Raw genomic sequence first — 20919 nt, forward strand, 5'->3', positions numbered from 1 at the left:
ATCTGTCATGAAAAACTTCTTAAGATAAACATAAAAGCCGAGTTTGTGTAGCAGCAGCTCCTTGGTTTTCCCTTCCTTACATAACAGGCCTGTTTTGTCTCACACCACGCTGCTCCTGCTCTGGGAGCAGAGAGGCAATAACAGCAGCAGAGTGGGAGTAACCCATGACGTGGGATCCAAGACGGCATAAAGCAGACCCCCTAAATAACCTAATCTTTTTTTTTTCTGTGCTCGTTTTTCTTTTAGATTTAAAATCAGCATTGATGGGGAAAGAGGAAACCGCTCAAGAATCTATTCACTGGAACAACTGCTACAAGAGGCTGTGAGTTCAACCGCTGTAAAAACCATCACTATCGTCCTTTCTAGACATTTGACCAAAACATTTCAGTCTCTAAGGATTAATAACGTCGTTTAAAGTCAAGTGAACAAAAATCAATCAATAAAATGCTGAGATTTAATTGTACAAATTAAATTTTTTAACGGGCCGTATATGGTGCCAGGGCCGTAGTTTGTCCAGAGAAGTTAAAACAACTTAAAATCTGGTAAAATATCTTAGATTTTTAAAAACAAGTTTTTAAATCTTTGCAAGTATCATATAGTTTGAATTGTGCAAGCTTTCTGGATCCATACAGGTTAAAGAGGAATTGTTCCATGAAGGTATTACTGTCTGAGAACTCTGTCTAGCATTAAAAGGCTGTCCTCATATCTTATCTAGTTGTAGTATTTAGGTCCCATTATTGCCAAAAAAGATAAAGGAAATTATATTTGCACACAATAGAGTGCCTTAAAATAACAATTTCAATCATAGCAGAGTTTTAAAATGTTCTTGAATAGCTTTGCGTTCACTGGGACTCCAGTCACATACTACGGACTCACAAACAGTTCCTGAATTCCTTAAATCCTTTCTCTATTTATATTGAAGTACGTGTTTAACTATGTAAAAGTCAGTGCAGGAAGGAAACCGCACTTATCTCTCCCACTCATTAATCTAAGCTTACTCACACACTCAAAGTATTTTATTTCCCCATAAAGCATTTTATTGTCATTTTATAACTTTGCTGGAATTCTGTCAACATTTCCTTTATCTAAGCATCTACGGCATCCCACCTGCTTTTAAAGATACCGCCCTTTCCCTTTTTTTCCCCTTTTTTTAAAGAAAGCAATTTATTTGACGCTGCCACCCATACCCCAATTTTCAGTCACCCCGCTCGCCCAACCACACTATCACATCCACACTTCATCAGTCAAAGGGGTCTCTTGCCATGGCAACAGTAAATGAAAGCAACCTGAAAGAGCCCCTAGTGAGCGGCGGATGCTGGGGCTGCCTTCATTGTTGGAGAAAGGATCTGGCAACCTGCAATCACAAACCCTCTATTCAGGCCCTCTTTAGTATTACTCAGCAAGTCAGGATTTACTGCGTTATGGCTTCCGCTCCTTTCAGCCCTGACTGGCACATTGGCATGAGATAAGTGCCGCTTGGAAACGTGGCACAGTGACTGCCCATTCACAATGCTCCTTTGCTCTCAGACTGTTTGTAATGTATGTGTTCATTGTGTTGGGCCTGTAATGAATCTTAATTATGGTTTGGTTTGGGTTTCAGGTTCTGGATATACGTCCAGAGTCTGAGACTGTTCTCGGGGAAGGAACTCGGGTGTGTGCTTACTGGAGCGAACGCTCGCGGTGCCTGTATCCAGGCTACGTTCGCAGAGGTGGGATTTCACATTACTTGACTGCGTGCACAAAGGTTCACAATTCGGCACACTTTAAAGTGGATTTTTGTCTCTCACAGGTGGTCCATGTGATGACGGAAAGCAGGGAGGAGTGATGGTGGAGTTTGATGATGGAGACAGAGGGAAGATTTCCCTTCACAATATCCGCCTCCTGCCTCCAGGATACCAGATTCACTGTGGGTGAACACTTTGCTGAAATGGGAATGAAATCTTTTATCATGTTGTCCCTTTCAGCTCATGATCTTAAATTGTTTGTCATCCAGGTGGGGAGTCATCTCCTGCCCTGTTGGTACCCAGCGGACCAACGCCCAAAAAAGGTTCAAGTCTGGAGCAGGCACCCATCAGTCGGCCTTCAGACAGACTTACAGTAAATAGTTCAACCAACAACCAGAGTCTGACTGCAATTAAGAGAAGACCAGGTAAGAAAAAAGAAAATGAGAGTAATAGAAGAGTAAGTCACAACTTTATTATCCAGATGCATTTTTCATAAAATGATCCCTATTAAAATGTATAATTTCTATCTTCATGACAGGGAGACCAAAGGGTTCTGGAAAAAAACAAAAGCAGCAGCAGGCAGAAAGTACCAATAAAACTCCTTTGTCATTCCTGGGTTGGGCTTCACTGACCAACACCAAGAAGAGAACAAATGAAAACTTGTTTCAGTTCAACGGAGCACCCAGGAAACCCCAGAGGAGAAAGGAGGACGCCTTATTCTGCTCAACCCAAACCCCGTCACTGGCCTCCCTTCCGTCCAAAGGCCTTTTCAGCAGCAGCTCATTTGAGGTGGATTCCTTCCGAAGTATCGCGAACGGCTACTCCTTCTGTAATCAGTCTAGTGGGACAGGCTCAGGTTTATCTCTGGGAATCAAAAGTGAGCTCTACTGTGAGAAGCGCAGACAAGATGACCTACCAAGAGGCAGGAAGTCCGGTCAGGAGTTCCTGGTCAAATTAGATCATGAAGGGGTGACTTCTCCCAAGACAAAGAGCAGTAAGGCTCTGCTGTGCAGAGGTGGATCTTCCAGTGTCAGTAGCATTCCTAGAACAGAGTCGTACTCCCATCCAGTCTTGCTAGTCAAGGACAACAAAAAGAGTGGATCATCCAAGGTGGAGCTTCTCTTGAAAGGGACCACACCGCAAAGAAAACCCTCCTCTGCCTTGGGAATAGAGGAATATGGCGACTTAGGTTTCAGCTCACACAGAGACTGCCACAGTTCCTACTCAGATCTTGATGACGACGAGGAGGAGGAAGGCAGGAGGAGTGCTGCTATGGCTGCAGCCACAGGAGGACTCAGGACGGCTGGCCGTTTTCTATCTCGACTCTCTGTCTCTTCCTCCTCCACTGGTTCCTCAAGCTCGTCCTCCTCAGGCTCTCTGTCAAGTTCTAGCCTGTGCTCATCCGACAATGACTCCTCCTACAGCTCAGAGGACGAGGACGCATCAGCAATGATGTTGCAGACTTGTCTGTCTTCTCACAGGGGCCTCCTCCAGTCATCTCAACCGTCTACTTCTTCAAGGCCTCGACAGCACTCCTTTGTTGCCAAAGCCGTTGCTGTTCCTAGTGTCAAAGGAGGCCCTTCTGATCATGTCTCCAACAGCAAATCCTTCAAGAGGAAGGAATGCATGAGCTCCAGCTCCCGACCCAACAAGGAATTTGTGAAGAAACCCAAGTTGCTTCCAGATGACACTTCGTTTATTCCAAGACCTAAGATGTCTTCATTTCTGGGAGGCCGACAAATGTGGAGATGGTCAGGAAACCCTACACAGGTAAGCTTTTCATTAAATACGCAACGGCAACGAATCTGACCAAAGTAAGTCATCATCTGGTCAACGTGTCTGGTTTTTGACAGAGGCGTGGGCTGAAAGGTAAGGCCCGAAAGCTTTTCTACAAGGCCATCATACGAGGGAGGGACGTCATGAGGGTTGGAGACTGTGCCGTGTTCCTCTCAGACGGGCGTCCAAACCTCCCATATGTGGGTCAAATCGAGAGCCTGTGGGAATCTTGGACTTCTAGAATGGTGGTTAAAGTCAAATGGTTCTATCATCCTGAGGAGACCAAGATGGGCAAGAGGCTTCGTGATGGCAAGGTAAGTTACAAACAGTGGTCAGTTACGCTATTATTCATGCTTGTTTCAACATTCGATGCAGATAACCCTGTCTGTTCTCCCCCAGCATGCCCTTTACCAGTCTTGTCATGAGGATGAGAATGATGTCCAGACAATCTCTCATAAGTGCCGGGTGGTGAGCAGGGAGGAGTACGAGTGTCTGACTGGTAATCAGAAGTCAAACAGTGCCCCCCAAGACCTCTACTACCTGGCTGGGACATACGACCCTACGACGGGCCAGCTGGTCACTGTTGAAGGGGTTTCCGTCATGTGCTGAACACCTGAAAGGACACTACTGAAGGACAGACATGACATGGGTAAAACATGGCATGAATGAGCCCCAGCGCTCATGGCCTAAATGTCAGCACCAAAGCAGGGCTGTCTGAGACACTGTACACACCTGATTCTTGAGAAAGTCGAAGGCAAAGACTCGTTAAATTCCTTTTTCTAAAAAAAAAGATAGCAAACGTCTTGGGTCTTCCTGGGTAAATTCAGTAACTATTCTCTATTTAAGACATTCACAGCTGGGGTTTCAGATTCACGCTTCCGTCAGATGTTTCTGAAGTGAAGTTTAGATTGCACTGTGTGGTGCAAATTACGACGAGCCTAAAAAATGTCACGCTGGACCAATCCTTTGAAACGTAGGGTTACCAAAAAACAAGAGAATGGAAATGAACAGCGAGGCACTGGGCTCCCTCTTTTCATTCCAGGGAAGATGAACACGTGTAAAAGGTGCAAAAGTTGTTTGTAAATATTTTGAACTTTTCACAATCAAGCCATACACTTCAGTACCTCTCACCTGTCAAGAAATGCGCAGGTGTGCATTGTACAGTTCAATTATTGTATTGTCTGTATGTCGATATGTACATAAAAGTTATTTTATATAGGAGATTATTGTATATATGAGATGTATCTTTCCATGTTTGCAATTGATTTATTTTTATATGGGTGTGGACTACATTGTATTGTGCTTTGTTTGATTGTTTTTGCTTTGGGGAGTCAGGATTGGGGAGGTTAGTGTTGCACTGCTTATGCCCTGCTGAGACAGACAGAGCACACGAGACAGATGGATTCAGACTGTAACAGGACAAGACCCCCTTTCTGAGAGAGGGGGCTCATCCTGTTATAAAAAAAAGACAAAAAAAAAAGGTGAAGTGGCTTTTTGTAAAAGTGCTTTGTTGCTTTACATTAGTGTTTGACTAATTTAAAAGAAAAACGCCTTTTTTTTATTTAACTTCTCATTAATCATCATTAGATTCCACTGGAGTTGAGGTCACAGGTCAAAGGAAAATTATAAATTAACATACAGTTGTGACGCCATATTTGTGTGTGCGGGTAGCATCACTACAATCTTAACTACAAATACACTTAAGACTGGGTCGTTACTTCAAATATATATTTATTGTGCATTACAGTGATGAGTGCAAACGTTTGGCACATTATGGCCTACAAAATACCAAAGTGTCTTTGATAATTTTTTTTTCCTTCTCACAAAACGAGAAATCCTAAGCACCTGTATAGAACTCAAATCAGAAATCACTGTTAACTTATGAAAACTCGTCCTTCTCTATGTGCATATATTATAGTCTAGTGACGCTAGTCTCTTGCACACATACCTGCAGATTTTAAGAGATGAATATGCACCAAGAAGACACCTGGAAATGTGACAATGAAGGTCAAGCTATTGACAAAAGGGAGATATTGAGAACGACCAATTAGTTCAAATGAAATATTTTAGTTTTATTAGCCATCTGTGTCTATTTTGTACAGTACAACGGACTCGATGCTAGCTGTGAAGGACAATCAGACTCACAAAGCAATGGACACATTATGTTTGCGCAATCTAATAAAACAAACAAAATTTATATATCACTGAAGCTTATTTAATTTGTGCCAAGTACATTTTTTTTCTTCTAGTTTAGACTTATTTGACATGCAATCATGCATATTTTTTTTCTTTTTGTTCACAAAGTTTTATTTTGTTTGCCAACGTTTATTTATTGTCAGTGTTGCTGTTTGTTCATGCCAAGAGCGCTTTATAGGAATGTGACACTGTTTTTTCTTGGTGTGATGTCGCATTTGCATTTCTTAAATAAAACTGGTCTTTTAGAGGCCATCTAGTAAAAAAATAAATAAAAAAACAACACTGGATTCCTCTCACCTGGAGCTGTGTGTGCTTTCATTTACGCCTCCTTCTTATCTGTCAAAGGGGTTCGTCCACCTGCTCATTTTAATGAGACCCAGCATATGCAATATTTTTACTAACAATTTTAATGCATTTCAAACAACTCTTGTGTACTTCTATGTGAATATTTATAGCTAATTAATTTCAAGAAGTGCAAAAAATGCAAACGTAAAGTAAAATAAAAGGATTTTAAGGGCTTTTTTGAAGCAAAAGTGCTGCATATGACAACATCAATTATTGTAGGAACCAAGAAATTATATAAAAAAAGAAGATCCAACATTTACATCAGTGCGTTCTACAGAAATTTAATTTTTTTAAATAGAAACAAAACATTAAAGCCATTTATTGAAGCGTTTGTCACAATTCCCAATTTTTAAAGAAAAATAATTCTGAAGGAGTGAAATTATAAAAGGGTCGAATTGTTTAAAAAATTTGTTAGATAGTATGTTAACCTTGTTATTATGAGTAAATTGTACCCATGCTACCCTTTAATCATTAGTCATTTTTTTTTATTCTTGAAAAACATGTACAATGTAACCAAATTCTTTAGCTTTTTGAAAAATAGAGGGAAAAAATAAATAAATAAATAGCCTACCGATTCATTTACATGAACATAACCAAGGTTTACATACAAAAAAATGAGTTTTCTTTTCGATAAGATAACAGAAATTTCGCCTTCAGATTTTTTAAGAATGGTACAATATTTATGGGTGTCACCTATAGCTAATTGAAAGTTTAAAATAAATTGAAATTATCTTTTTTTTATTGTGAATAATTGTTTTTTTCAGAATATGCTGGGGTTTTTATACTATGAAGGTAGTTTTTAAACAGAAAAGTTGGATAACACCATGGGTAACTCAAATTGGGAATTTTTAAAGGTATTTTTTACTCAAAATTTAGAAAAAAAAAATCTAAAAAAAATTAGGTGCACATTCAAACATCAATTCATTAATGGGTTCTTTTTAGATTTTATTTTTAAATTTATTTTAGCAATGATCCTTATTGTCAAGAACATAGCTGATTTCTTTCTCTACCTTTTGAAACAGCCGCTTTAGCTTCATTGTGTCAGCCTTTTTACTATATCACTTTTAATTGCACACTTTGCTGCATGCACTCCACTCCTCTGCATGGCTTTGTATACTGGGATTCACTGGTGAGCCAAAATTTCTGCCACATTCTCGTTATTTGTTGATTCAAATCCCTTGATGCAAGTGTGACTGATTGAACCGAGTTTATGGGAGCTTTGAGCTCCTCGGTAAATAAAGACTTATCTGTCACAGCATCAAACAGAGCCTGCTGGATTTAAGCTACGTAAATACAAAGTTCCTGGTTTTAGGATCTGATTCGCAGACTCATATTGTAATGTGTTTGCTTCATTTTCTATTCATCGATAGAATGGACTGATTTTTTTTGTGGAAAGGTTGCAGAAGTCAAGAAAAATTTCCAATTTATCAAGTGTTCTTGAAAAAGGCAAAGAAAATAAATGATTTATAAAAAAAATAATAGTAATACTTCTGCATATAAGTTATATTTTCTTTAAAAAACAATGCCATGAAAATTTATGTCACTGTCACCACAAATTGTAATTTTATGCTTTTTAAATCACTTAAGCTTTAGATAATGTACTACAATTATTTAATAATAAATCCCTTGTTTTCAGATTATGTTATAAAAAAGAAAACAAATTTTCATTTATTTTCTAAACTATTTGATCACATTTAAGCATATTGAGGATCTGATGGAGCTCCTAAAGGGGGACACGGCGGGTCACCTGTCCGTCTGGGGGCCAGACAGTGACAAACACTAACACAAGTTCAAGCGTGTGAATTATCCTGCAGTTGAAGGCAACACGTGCACTTAACAAGCTTTCTCTGCAAAACTGGAGTTGTTAATGCGTTACAACAGTTAGGTTCTAGTCTAGTAAATAAAAGTTGTATGTTTTTGTTTGTTTCATCATTTTTTTTAATAAAAAGATTTGGAAAAATGTAATTTGATTTTATTTTATAAAGTTACTTTTTTCAGTTTGATAATAGCAACAAATCTCAAAAATTAGACTTTTTATGGCAAGTTTTCTATACTTTTTCAATCAAAACAAACATCTGATTTTTTGTTGTTTTACATCTGGTTTTCTTTTGTTTTACCCATGTCATTAATATAAAAATGATAAGTAGGGGGCTCTCTAGTGGCAGATGGAGAACATTACATCTGCACATTTTGACAGTTTAATATTCATCAGACTTAAAAAAAAAGTATTAACCGCCATACTATAAATATATATATACATATTCATATGTATATTTATTCTGCTCCCCCATCAGAGCCCGGAGCAGCAGGTTTAATTCTCTTTTCAGCCGCAGCGTCATTAACCTGCAGCGTCTGTTTGTGTACGTGCACATCACTCTGACAAAGCCGGTTTTCTGAAGCTTGGTTGCAGGAATGACCAATGGCCGGGCCTGAAGGAGGCACAATATGGGTCAGTGACCTTTCCCTCCGTGCCCTGGGGTCTTTTTTGTCCCGCATGCAGCCGCAGCAACGGCGCCCCCTCCCCCCTCTGCCCAGGGAGGGACTAATGGGAACATCAGTCATCTCCAGTAGCGACCCAATAAACACAAACAGTTCTGTTTACCAGCACAACCTTTTGTGTTGACTGTGGCCGCGGCTCCGTGTCTGCGCCGTGCTCCTCCCTGCATCGGCGGCGTGGGGGTGAGAGGAACACAGTTCATTACTCAAGCTGAGGACATTGTTAAGAGTGCTGGAATGTCAGGCCTAATGTGTTTTCAGATGCTCTTACTTCAGTCGTCTTTACTCAGTCTTAATACATTTTTAAAATGATATCAGGCGGACACATTTTAAACATTTCTGACTTGTATATTTTATCTCCTAATTATGTAAAGATATTTTATTTCATGAAATAAAGCCGTGTTTTTAAATGTGGCTTATGTTACCTTACACTCAACATAGAGGAGGGCCGGCCTCATGTTTCAGTGCATCTGGTTCAGCTTGGTCAGCATCCAGACTTTTCCTCTGTGTCAACAGGAGGAATGCTTTCCTGCACAAATATCTACACCTCATAAATGTCTCGCCCCCTGCTTGACCCTGTCTGGACTCTGACTGCGAGGGGGTTTCAGAAGGGACAGTGTGTGAGAGTGTGTGTGGGACGGTTTGTAGCAGGGAAGCAAAAAAAAGAAAGGTTGAAGTGAGGTCTTGGGTCTTAACAAGGTGCTGGGAGAAAAGAGGGACGAACAGAGCAGGCAGGAAGACACAGGGGGCTTTTACTTTAAAGAAAACTTTGTTTTTAATTATGGAGGAGTGAGCATGAGGACGACAGACTTCCAGACCCTTCACCGCAATCGAACCGTGACATAACCTCACAGTTTAAATGAAAGAAGTAAACTTTGGTCAATTTGATTCACAAAAAAAAAACTCTTCACTTTGTTAATAAATTTTGGCCAGTGCATGCGAAATTGTTGAATTGTTTGAATTTTTCCTAAATGATTTGTTTTTATAGATTATTAATTAAACATTTTCAATCATATTTTTACATTGGATAGCTTTACTGTCTTTATTTTCCATTTTTTAATTCATATATTATGGATTTTTTATTGCCTTTTTAATGTTTTGTTTATTTGCAATAAAAAAGAATTCAAGCATTTTTTGTCTTTGACACACACACACTCATATATATGATTTCTAATACAAAATGTCACCACATTTAATGATGTTTGTTCACAGGCTCATTGACGTGATGATTGGTCCTTTTAGAATTTTCATATGAAGTAATGAACACTTTAAGAACTGTTATGCATCTTTTAAGTTTTTAAAATCCATATTTAATTTATAAAAAAAATAGGGAATAACATAAAAATATAACTTATAATTAATTTTAATTGAACATTAAATTTCTTGTCTTTTATTTATTTTTTTGTATAAAACGCCCTTAAAAAAATCTCAATGTACACAAGAATTATTCTGCTAATGACACATAAATGACAAACCGGTGTTAAAAAGTACTCTAAGAGTTATTGCAAACCCATATTTTGCATAAATTCTGTTTTCATGTTGTCAAATCATCCGCTACAATGTGCATTACTCAGTTCATCGTACTCTGCCACCCTTAATCCATTTCTCTGTTCCTCATTATCAGTGGCTTGTAAAGATATTATTATGATTTTATCAGTTATGCTAAAACAGCCTTACACAGGATTACAGCGGCTCCTCGCCACATATGTTGAGCACAAACTTTTTCTCTTTTTTATGGCACTTAAAAAATTGACAAATAATTTTTAATTCCTTTTTAAATTTCCTGATTGGTCAAAATTTCATTTAGCCATTTATAATTTGAAGATAAGATTTGAATCTTGAATAATTTCGGTTCCATGAAGAAAAAACCCAAAGATAGTCATTATACGGAGCGTATTTACTTAAGTTACACAGGTGCTTGATAGGAAATTGGCAGCAATTTTTACATTTTATTCTAGAAGATTAAATGTTACAGACACCTATTTTATTTAATTTTAATAGTCAAAACGCAGGAAGACAGAGCGGCGAGTTTAGCTGACCCTGCAAACACAGTGGGATGAGTTGTCACTTTTTGCTCCCAGACTGACCTCCACGTATAAATCTGGACTTTTATATAACTTGCATGAATCTCCTCGTGCGTCTCCGCTGTGGCACCACAATGCTATACGGTTTCAACAGCTGCAGTTGTTCTCTAGTCGTCTGCAGCACTCTTCTGGGTCTACAATAGCTGGAAAAATTACAACCTGTCGCGAAAAGGGGTCGGGGTCTCTCCTCGTAGAGTCCCAGCTGGAAACACTCTGCATCACCTCAATGATGACAATAATAATAATGATTAAAAAAAGAGACATCTTTGGCTCTCTTGGAGTGAGCTTTTAGTTTAATTAATCAGTTGCACCCAAAATTAAATCAGATTAAGGCCAAGGTTAGAAGTTAATGCGTAATTACTCTAGCATGTGCTGCACTGGTGACAGTTTGCTGCACAAACCACAGAAGTTGTTTTAAGCTTAAATGATTTCTAGTATTATTTCTTGCATTTTTAATCATTTCTACAACGATCAGGCAGACTAGGGGCACTGCAAAGCAAAATAAAAAAACAACCTTCTAATAAATTGAACATCAAGGATGTGGGTAGAAGAAAACAAACATGTACAAGTAAAATTGAAGACACTCATAAAAATATGGGATGAACATTAAATATATTCCTCCTAAACTGTTCTCATCGCACCAAAGGAGATACAGTCTCCTGTTTCTTGTCCAAAGACACGCGGCGGGGGCCACGGTTCAAACCAACAATCTTCTGATCTGAAAATGAACACTTGCACTAATTGAACCACTGTCACACTGAGTTGGTCCCTGGAAACTGGGGACACATTTTAGGCCACAAACAGGAGACATTAGCTAAGTGGAGATGACATCAGTGCAGAGACCGAGTGAGATCACATCTTAATTATTTTATTATATAAATAAAACAAAGTAAAATGCAATTAACATTTTTGAACACATGTGAACGATAAACTGCTTCCCCAGTAACATACCCTTAATTCCCTTTGACTTAAAGGGGCTATAGTGGATTATTATGCAGAAGGTGGGGTCAGAGGTCAAGTATGATATCTCATCATTTTCATCATCTTCAATAATTGATATTTTCTTTCCATCCACCAACTACCTTTTTAATTCCAAACTTAAGTAGACAGTAAGAACTTAGTGTTTGGAGCTAAACTGGGGGAAATATTATTTGAAACTTATATAAAAGAATTTGAAAAATATATTGGCGTTTGGCCAAAAACAAAATATGAACATTTCTTAAACTTTTTTCTATTCTAAAATAAACTGAATTCTTTTCAGCTTCAAACATTCAATTTTTTAGGTTTTGAAACGCAAAATTTCAATTTCAAAACTCTTTTTTTCAGTTTCAAATATTCTATCAACTTTAATTTTTATTATTATTTTTTTCGTTTCCGAATATGAAAATTACAGATTCAAAACTTTTTGCCTTGTTGTGACGCATCATGTTTTAAGGACGTTAAAAACAATGTTTTCAATGTTTTTTGACGTGTTCTAGGGACGTTTTCAATGTCTGTACGTCACACAATGACATTGCGCTTTGAACGGGCTAGAACAGCACATGGTTGGGACGCCATAAAATTCTGCTTTTCACATCCGTCATGGGACAACTTCAGACTATGATATTACAGACAATACAGTCATTTTCTGACCATAATTATTCAAGTTCTCAGAGTCAGTGAATGCACCGCGACTTAACTTACCACCCTAATCGATTTTGATTGGTCCTTTGCGTTAGCCCCGCCCCAAAGGAGCAAAAAGTTTTGAAACTGACATTTTTAGATTTGAAAACAACAAAAAAAAGATCTGAAAGTGAAAAAAATATTTTGAAATGGAAATTTTGTGTTTTGAAACCTAAAAAATGAAACATTTGAAGCTGAAAACAATTAAGTTTATCATAGAACAGCAAAAAGTTTCAGACATTTTAAGTTTTTTGGGGCAAACACCAATGTTTTTTTTTCAATTTGTTTTATTTGGGTTTCAAACAATACTGGCCCCATAAAAAAACAAAAAGCAAAGTGATTATAAAACTAAACATACTTATCATCGTAGTGTCAGGGGTTACAATTAAAATCTTTTAGAACTAAATTCATCATTTTATTTCATATTTGAAATGTAACTTGAACAGTCCGTCCGTGGAAAGGCTGGTGTTGGATGACATTATGTTGGGCTTTATTTCAGCTCCATAAAAACAGATGATGTCACCACCTAATCCATCTTTTTTTTACAGCCTTTGGGTAGACTTCACGCGATCTTTGGGACAAACATTCTTCTTGCAAGCCCCGCCCCTCTCCTCAAAACGAATCCGACATAGCAGAACTCCAACCTGAAAGTGCATAACGTACCTCAGAAATGTTGCCTTCCTTTTTTGTTTATGTGCGTTTGGCAGGAGCTTCCTCTTGCACCTCTGATGTAGGATAAGCTTCAGAGCCAGGGACTCGATCAAACTGATCAAACAGATAAAAAAAGGGGAAGGCTCCAAACCGACGGCTGTTTTAGAGCGCATGAGCGTATCGTAGAAAGAAATATGTTGCACAGAGCACTAAGCATAATGAACCTCACACACATCTCATGCTGACTGACCGTCTCCAATCCTGAAGTAAGAAATGGGGCAGTTTGTCATTTAAAGCATTCAACTGTAAATCTCTACAAATCTGTTACTTTTTTCCTTTTACATTTTTAATTAAATTACATTGATTGAATTACAGCTATTTTTTGATTTGACAACTCTTCCATTTAGTTCTCTGGGGTGTTTATGTCTTTTTCACGGTAGCAAAGAAGCTTCTCCCACCATCCCATTCTGTTTACATTGCTCTTCTCCTCTATTTACTCTGTGCTCCAGCGCCTCGGCACACCACATCTCAAAACAGCTGTTCCATTATGGGAAGAGCGGGCGCTTGAACCACACAGTGCTGCCACACAGCTCTCCCGCAGCTCTCTTTGACAGCCCACCACAGTCGTTACCATGGCGGCGCTGGCACGCCTGCCACTGATGCCGTAAAGCTCAGAGTACTCAGTCCACAAATATATTTTTTAATCAATAATCTCCATTTTTGATGCAACTTTTACTTCTATAAAAAGAAAAGTATACATTCATCATAATCCGTTTCCTCTAAAGCCTGATATATCTTTGCTCTGGGGGACATCACTCATTGCGATCCCAGACAATGATCCTTCCCTGAAACACTGACTTGCTATCTGTTCTCATGCCACCCCACGATTCCCCGGTGAATTATTTTTGCCTTCCGCGTGTGCTTTTTCCTGCTGGTACACACAGCTGGTGCTGAATCAGGAGACAGGAAACCTAGGACAGAGGCCACCAAGCATCCCCAAGCTCCCATTGGAGCAATGCAGCACCCCAAGGCTACAGGGACGGAAGACAGTCCATTTATCACAGTACAATAGCTGCTGCCTTGAGCCTGTGTAATATGTGTCATGGTCCGTAATGCAGAATTTCATTCATGAGTTTACAGGTGTAAATGTAAAAAGAAAAAAAAGTTAGTAAAAAGTTTAACTTAAACCAAATTCTCAAGGTGGAAGTACAATTTCTTGTGATAAAACAAATAAAATCAGGAAATTAAACCTAAATTTTTAATAATAAATGACAGAAGTACAGATGTACATTCCCCTTCACTTTAAAAACTGTGCATACATCTATCTGATATCTTCCTCAAACATCTTAACCATAATGAAAGTGAAATAAGAGCTTATAATGGTATGAGTGGAGAGGGATTGCATTATCAGGATACAGGGGAAAAAATCGTTAATCCCTGAAGACAGATTGAGGTGTGCATAAAAATGCTTTTTAATAGCACTGTCTTGTGCCGTTAAAACATGTCCCTCATCGGGTGACATTGCTTTATTTTCCTTATAACTTTATCAAACTATTTAAAAATATAAAATCTGCTTAGATATTTGCTTCAAGATGGGCCTCTGGAGATCCTATCAAGTCACAAATCCAACTTTAATCAGAGACGTATCTTGTTGTCTTCAAAGAAATCCACTGGGGCCGGAGTGCTAAATATGATACAAACTTAAAACACTACACGTACCTGATTCGTATCCATATATAGTCTGTAAGTCAATGAAAAGCTGAGATGGTGAAAAACAATCTGCATGTTTGATTGGGGAACAAAAGAAAAGGATGTCAGGAGGTGGAGGGGAGGGGAGGGGGGGCGCCAGAGAAGGAGGAGAGGAAACAGAACAGCATGCATGAGATATGCACTATAAGATCACCTGACAAACATCCCTGAAATCTTAGCGAGGGGCAGATCACCATCCATCCTCTGAATTGTCTGTGACAGATGTTATACAGAGCCAATTTCACCTTTTATTTTCTGTTGAATTTCCTCCTCACAGCCTGTCAGTGGGAGAGGCGTTACAAAGTGTGTGAGCGAAAGACACAGATGGAAAAGTCAGGTTGAGAGAGCGCCGCTGAACAGTGGGAGAGAAAGCGGAAGAACAATAGGAATTGGAAGATGTGGTCAGGGGAGAAAATGAAACCTTAAAAGGGCCGATTCAGCCGGTGGAGTCGTATGGAGAATTCACCTGAGGACAGTCTCAAGCCCTTTTGGTGTCTCCATGGAGACAGGCCTCCTATGAGTCTGATACTGTAAAGACCGTCAGTAGTACGGGCAACTAGTCCTGTTATTGATTTTCCAGTCGTTCTGGACCAGTGTGAGAGATTTGCCTGGGGTTGAGTCCTCTTCTGCAAACTGTGGTACTGATGATGCGTGCAGAAATATTGTATTTTTCTCGCTGTCATTAAAGACCCACTCCAATGAAAATTGTGTTTTTGGTGTTTTTAACATGGAGGACATACAAACAGAAAATTCTGATTAAAATTACATTTCTGAGTGTTTATTGATTCAATTTGAATCAAAGCAGATGTAAAAATGCTGTAGTGTGACGTAGAAACTACGGAAAGCCGCAAGGTCCATATTTCAGTCCGTTTTGATGCAGGCTTGTAATGCCTTTTACCTAATTTAACCTTTATTGCATTTTACCTTTGATGTTTTTTATTAAATTTGTATTGCCTATTAGGGGGGCCTTGTAAAGAACTTAGTGGTTTTTACTCGTGAAAAGTTTTATATAAATAAGTGTCTTCTTCGTCCACCAAGTCTTCGTTTTCCTTGTCTGAGCTGACATCAGCTAGATGGTTCCAGTTTTGCTCACCACTTTTGTTTCATCGTAATATTAGGTTGGGGTTGTGAGGGGCTGTAAAGTCCTCCGATTTGTGCGTCCATAATTCTTGATTTGTAATTCTTCCCCCTCCAGGCTCAGGGGGAGAGAAATTACATTTCCAGGTGAATCGCCTGTGCTCCTTTTCTTGACCGTGGACTACGCCTCTGGCTCATCATCTCGCATCTCGAAGTGGGAAAGATTCCAGGTCATCATCTCTGCTTCTGTTGCTTCTGAACTGAATTGAAGTTACAAATCAAGAATTACACACGCACAAATCAGATGATACTATATTCTCTCTATTGTATAGCTAACAGGAGAAGCAGCTGGGTGATGGGAAATGGGGGCAGGCTTCCTCAGTGTCAACAGTCCCGCCCACAACTCAGAGGTGAATTGCTAATGAACTAATGCTACTCTACAGAAACTATGTCCTACAAAAGGTGGAGAGGGAAAAAAGGAATAAAGATTGAATTTTTAGAAGATGTTTTAAAGTGTTCTATCTAAATACATTCTACTGCTGTTTTCTTGCAGTTTCGGAAGGAAATATACAATTTTGAAAAAGAAAATATGTTCCAAGCTAAATTTAAAGTAATAAATCATATACATGCTTGAAGGCTTGTGGATATTAAGTTTTCCCCCTTTTTGTCATCCATCTCCACCCACTTCATCTTTGTATAAGACATCCATAGGAAGCAGATTAGAGGCTCAGCGCGGCCTTTTTCTGGGGTCTGTCGGTTAGTGTCAGCTTACAGGCCTCACTCTGTACACAAAGAACATTATGGAAGTTTTAATAGGTGATCAGAGCAGCTGTTGCAGTTGATTTACTGCATCTGAGAGAGCTTAATGACTGCAGAGCCAGACAGCTCTTAACTCTTTGATGTGCAGCGGACAATGTAAGAGGATCTGGTAGCTCCTCTTGGGAAAACCACATTTACACTTACAGTATGGCCTCACAGAAGTATATACAAGCACTTTCAGAAAATAATTACAGCACCCAAAGGCTCTTTCGCGAAGGCTCACCAAACTTGCCGCTAATAGCTCACTGGTACTGGAGACTTTAAAGAACGCCTGGATTTAGCCGGTAGTTCTGGCTCCTGCGTGCTTCATGGTACACACAAACGACACATCCTCGTACAGTTGCAGTGCTTGCTGACAGGTGGTGCATGCTCAAGAAAATATAAGCTTACTCAGCATAAACAGCCCCAGCCGGCTTAGCACTTCAGCAGAAACCAATCGGTGTACTTATGCAGGAGCTAGCACTATTCAGACAATGCAGCATCCATCTCCAGGGTCAGATGGCAAAAATTATGTTTGCACTTTAAAGACACCAACAAACGTCCTCTTTTTAGAAAGTGCACTACAGCACAAACAAAAACAATCAGTACTGGCCAAATGATTGAGGGATGGAGTAAGTGTCTGATCACTTGTAGGAGTCCAAAGTCATTCAAGAAGATTGGTGCAACAGAACATATAACATTGAATTTGAGGGTTGCTATAAACCTACAAAATACATTCATCTTCAAGGCCTTACAGCATTCTATCAGCATTTCTTTGGTTTTATTATTTATTTTACTACTTTTTGAAGTCTCCATTATTTTTTGATCTATATTAAAAGCATTTCCATTGGCCTTTTAATATAGATTATGCTATTTTTAGCCAAAATCAAAAGACCTGTATCATTTTCTAAGACATAGTTTCTGCAAAGCGGTAACAGTTCATTCGAAATTCACCTCTGAGTTGTGGGTGGGACTGTTAACGCTGAGTAAGCCTGCCCCTACTTCCTACCATCCACCCGTTTATACTCTTTCCAGTTAGTTTATCTAAACATTCTCCCTCCTAACTCATCATACATGACCATATGGTTTGAGTCTCCTCCGTGTCACTTTTTGACCTTTTGGGTGTCCCCAACTCGTCATTTTTTGATAGGCTGGTTTCTCCCACTAAATCCCAATCCTGGGGACATGGAACCAGTTTAGAGTACCGGTCCACGTCCTGAGGGTTAGGGACTGCTGAATAGCATGCCCCAGTACCAAGCAGCCCTCGGACCAGTACCGGTTCATGGCCTGGAGGTTGGGGACCCCTAATTTAATGAGAACAGTCAGCACCTCAAAAACGACAAGTTGGGAACACACTGTCAAAAACTGATGCGGAGGGGGCCCGAACCATATGTTGAGTTGGGAATGAGAATGCATTGAGTCTCTCACAACCCTAACGTACTATAAATAGGCTACAGTACAAAAAGCAATGCTAGATCTCTCTTTCCATATAGTTTTGAGCCAGATCCCAGCTCAGGAGAGGAAAATGAAGACGTACACGGATCTATTTGTCTACAAGTGGGTGCATTAGAATGGAACTTGGAGATATTTACCTCCACGTCACTAATACAAGCTGTTCAAACGCTCTTTTTTGTCTGCTCCTGGTTACCAACTGTTTGAGTAGATAACTACGCCGAATGTAATTTTGTATATGTCCTCCATGACAAGAAAAATGCCACAAGAACATATTTGAATCACACCAAAACACATTTTTCATCTGATTTTCATATTTAATTTTTATGTTGTCTTTATGTGTATATATGTGTTTTATTTTGAACGAGTCAAACACTTAGAGATTCAACATTTCCTTAACAAAATTCTTGTCTAACACTATTTTTAATCAAATAAGATAAATGTTGCTGTCCTAACCAGGTTAAAGTTTGCATGCACATAGTGAAAAATGTTCCATTTGTAAAATCTAGAGCTACTGTGATTGTATAAAAGTGGATTTTCTTGCAAAATTGCAGAGCTACTGTATAGCAAGGTTAAATTGTTCTCAGGATCAGTATTTTTTTTTTCTTTTTTTGCACAGAAACTGGCCATGAAGGGAAATACAGAGATCTTCAGAGTTTTAAAGAATATATTTTCTAAATCACAGTTTGAGTCATTGCTTAAAATGTTTGCAAACAAACACTAATAGAGACCCATACATTTTGCATATTGAAATAAGAAATACAGCTTAATCAGCTATATTTTTTCATGAGCTCTAACTAGCCCTAAAAAGCCAGCCAGGCCGTAACCGAAAGCAGACGGAATAATGAAGAAAACTGCTCTCCATTCTGTTAAGGATGTCTCCCTGAAGCACATGAATTACACTGAAGCAGGCACTGGGACTGCGAGCGATGTCGGGCTACCAGCACCAGCCAAGTCACTCTCTCCCCATGCCAAGTGAGAGGATGCCAGCCACTTCCTGCTGTAAACAATCTAGCCTACTAAAAAAAGGAGGGTAGCGGTGGTGGTGGTGGTGAGGGGGGTCCTCTCAATGAGAAACAACAGGAGACACAGAGAAGACGCATTTGCTCAATAAAAATGTTTTCCAATGAACAAATGTACTCAATTTGTCAGACAAGCTACGGAAGACAGTTTGAGGCGTGTGTGGGAGGGGTTGAGCGACCTACTGTATGTGTGTTATAAGTTTGTGCGGGGAAAACCCTCGACGGTTTAAGAGTATTTTGGAGACATTTGTCAGTGTTAAGGGGAATTTGCAACTTGAAATCCACTTCTGGAAGTAACAGCTCTGTTTTAAAAGTTAGAGAATGTAGATGTGATTAAAAAAGCTGGAAGTAGAAAAGCACTTGTATCTACTGAAGGACTAAATATTCTGTGAGAAGCAGGACATGAGTGGAAAGGACCAATCACTAATGAAACCCCTGGGATTTAGTGTTTTATATACATATACACATATTTTTTTTAAGTTACATCAATGATATATTTAGCTCTCCAACACTACAATAACATATTTTAGTTATTTATTTGTCTTGGCTTAGAAAGTAGATCCAAATAATTTTTATTGGAGCTCCACAACACAACATTTTTTTGTTTTCTGTTAGAAAACCATAAAATCTTTACATTTTTTGCATTATTTCTAGATATTTTCCACCTGTTTTTTTTTTATTTTTAGTTCATTTTTTAAGTCAACATTTATATTCAAATAACAAATATATAATATATCTTTAGTGCATTTTCTGGTTTAATATCCAACCAATGTGAACATTTTTAGAGGATTTTTTTTTGTCTTTTCTGTTTTGTTTTCCTCTCGTTGCTTAAGTGTGAACATGAATGACCAAGCCTCATTGTAAAAAAAGTGAAATTGTAAAGACTGAAACAAAGAAACTGCACACAGACAGACAAACCAACACAGAGTTGGTACACGGTTGCACACAAATAGGGCTGTTTCAACCCATACACACACTCATACTTGCCATTTTAGACCCTACCATAATTCTCTTTATATGAAGGACACATTGAATTATCAGAACAGAAGCAGCTGAGGCCTCATATTAGACCTGGTGTCAGAAGCAGTAAGCCAGGGATGACATTAATGTGAGAACTCCTGTCCCTTACAGCAGATCCCGTCTGCATCCAAACAGGAGTCCGGTCCGCACGCAGCTGATCTCTGTCCACCAGTCTGCAGCCCAATCAATGAAGAACTTGGCCTATTTTACTGCTCACCTATTTACAGGCTGCTTTGCCTGACAGATGTGGTGTCTTTGTCAATAATGCATTGAACTGACAGCAATATCCTCCAATTGAGTTACGCCGCCTGCTCGTTCGGCACGAGCCGCTCTGCATCTTTTCTGCTCAGACAAGTTTAGGTCACTCTTGAAACAAACGACAGCCTGCAAAACAAACATGGCATTACAACTAAGTTTTAAAAGCCTTGACATTTACCAAGTCTCATTTATATGGTTGCTACAGAGCTTATTGGCAATCCCAATTACATTGTTATAGGAAAAGGACCTCCTACGCTTGATACAAATGACAAGGCCATGGCTGTGCTGGCGCTGTGCAAACACAGTAGGATGGAGCAGCCTGTGGGAGGATCGGCCCGTAGATGAATGAACACCTGGATTAATGGGGTCAGTGAGCAGCGAGTTGCTGAGGAAGGAGAATCCAAGCCAAGGCAGCCATTTTACATTTTACTTTTACTGCGTCCGCGTCTCATGGTCCGTTTTCCTCTACTGGTTTTAGAGCTGGTGAGTCCAATGGGAGCCCAAAAGAGCAGATAAAGGACATTTCCAAATGTACGTTTAATAAGAAATCTAAAGCGATAACTCTAAAAAAATATATATAATTTTACAACCTTCTTCAAGAATATAAAT

General features: G+C 39.1%; 1 protein-coding gene and 1 long non-coding RNA gene across 3 annotated transcripts in view; one reads left to right on the forward strand and one right to left on the reverse strand.

Moving 5' to 3' along the window:
• Window positions 1-5992, forward strand: part of LOC112146073 (BAH and coiled-coil domain-containing protein 1) — a gene marked incomplete at its 5' end in the record, with an annotated part of 66093 nt that extends 60101 nt beyond the window's left edge. The window contains 7 exon segments of the mRNA XM_024271695.1: window positions 247-322; window positions 1601-1709; window positions 1790-1906; window positions 1994-2149; window positions 2263-3494; window positions 3578-3814; window positions 3900-5992. Coding sequence (XP_024127463.1) covers window positions 247-322; window positions 1601-1709; window positions 1790-1906; window positions 1994-2149; window positions 2263-3494; window positions 3578-3814; window positions 3900-4109 — 2137 coding nt within the window. The 3' untranslated portion in view covers window positions 4110-5992.
• LOC112146075 overlaps window positions 1-20919 on the reverse strand; it is a 46759-nt gene that overhangs the window by 16196 nt on the left and 9644 nt on the right. The window lies entirely within an intron of this gene.

This window comes from Oryzias melastigma, linkage group LG8, assembly GCF_002922805.2.
Source record: "Oryzias melastigma strain HK-1 linkage group LG8, ASM292280v2, whole genome shotgun sequence".
Taxonomy (NCBI): Eukaryota; Metazoa; Chordata; class Actinopteri; order Beloniformes; family Adrianichthyidae; genus Oryzias; species Oryzias melastigma.